We start from the raw sequence: 1,503 nt of genomic DNA, 5'->3' as shown, positions 1-1,503 counted from the left end.
CGGTGACGTCACTGCGGGAGCAAGTGCAGAGACCACATCCTTGTCTTCGCCGGGGCCACAGGGCACTGAGGGCAGCCCTCTGGGCCAGCCGCGAGAGACCAGCCACCCTGCTTTCTGGGCCCCCATCCACGACACCCCGGTGGCCGCAGCCCCAGGGAGACGCGCCGTCCCAGATCTGCTGAGACTGCGAGGACGGGTGAGACCTTTGGAGACCATCGCCAAGAAAGGGGAGGTGCATCTTCAGACCCTCCTCAGTGTGGCCTTGCCCAGACTCGGGACCCACGAGCCAGCTGGCAGACGCCACCTCTGTTTCACTGTGCGTAAGTCCCTGGGCATTCCCAAGAGCCCTCTCCGGGGAAGGTTACAGAGGGCTGGACACTGCAGCCCTGCGGGCAGGGCCAGGGACATCCTCCACTAGAGGGACAAATCGGGCCCGTGAGGCCTCTCTCCTACTTAGCCTTTGGGAAGGGATCGTGGCATCCTGGATAATTTTGTGGATTCTCGAGGCAGCTCAGGTGTGCACCAGCGAGCATACTCCTGCCTCCGAGAGCTGGGCAAGATGCTCTTCGGGGTCAAGGACATTGCTCTGTTGGAGCACGGGTGCAAGGCGCTCGAGGTGGACAGTTACAAGTCCCTGATGATCCTGGGTATACCGGAAGACTGCAACCATGAGGAGTTCGAAGAGATCATACGGGTCCCCCTGAAGCCCCTGGGCAAGTTCGAAGTGGCCGGGAAGGCGTTTCTGGAAGAAGAGAGATCCAAGGCAGCCATCATTAGGCTGGAGGAGGACATCAATTATGCCGTGATCCCCAGGGAGATCAAGGGCAAGGGCGGCATGTGGAGAGTGGTCTACATGCCCCGGAAGCAGGACATAGAATTCCTGACCAAGTTGAACCTCTTCCTGCAGAGTGAGGGCAGGACGGTGGAGGATGTGGCCCGGGTCCTGAGGCAGGAACTGTGCCCAACAGTGATGGGCCCCAGAGAGCTGCCTGCCAGAAAGTGCCGGGTGCCCGGGCCTGGGGAGAAGGCGGGGGCCGGGGCCCCCGCGGTCGCCGACGGGGCGCCACCTCCGGCCTCGGTGGAGAAGCAGAGCAAGGCTGGAGATGACAAGAGAGGCAAGCGAAAGCACAAGAAAAGCCGTCGACGGCACCATGCATCTGACAAGAAGCTGTGAGGTGAGGTGGGGAGGCGGCAGGGGCGGGGGGGGGGGGGGTGACATCGGGGGGGGGGGGGGGGGGAATGACAGGAAGGGGAGGTAGCCTTTGAATTAGTTTGGGGAATTTGAGTGAGTGTGGAGAGTATGGGGGTGAGGGTGGGGAGTATGACTCAGGTGTGTGGGTCGCTTTGAGAATGGGTGTCATCTGAGTGATGGGGAACATCTGACTAGTGTGAATGAGGGGAGGGCATTTTGATCTGAGTTAACTTGTGGATTACATCTGAGTGATGGGGGTAACGTCTGGTTGAGCGTGGGCCATTCATTCATTCATTCATTCTGCAGATATC

At 60.4% G+C, this 1,503-nt stretch overlaps 1 protein-coding gene across 1 annotated transcript; it reads left to right on the top strand.

The window, feature by feature from the left end:
- Window positions 1–559: 559 nt before the first annotated feature.
- Window positions 560–1,174, top strand: PNMA8C (PNMA family member 8C). The gene has a single exon (XM_044921976.1). It carries the CDS (start codon window positions 560–562, stop codon window positions 1,172–1,174), a length of 615 nt encoding a protein of 204 aa, XP_044777911.1.
- The last annotated feature ends 329 nt before the right edge of the window (window positions 1,175–1,503 follow it).

Source organism: Neomonachus schauinslandi, chromosome 16 (assembly GCF_002201575.2).
Source record: "Neomonachus schauinslandi chromosome 16, ASM220157v2, whole genome shotgun sequence".
Taxonomy (NCBI): Eukaryota; Metazoa; Chordata; class Mammalia; order Carnivora; family Phocidae; genus Neomonachus; species Neomonachus schauinslandi.
The sequence above is the reverse complement of the archived record's forward strand: the minus strand, read 5'-3'. Positions and strand labels throughout refer to the sequence as shown.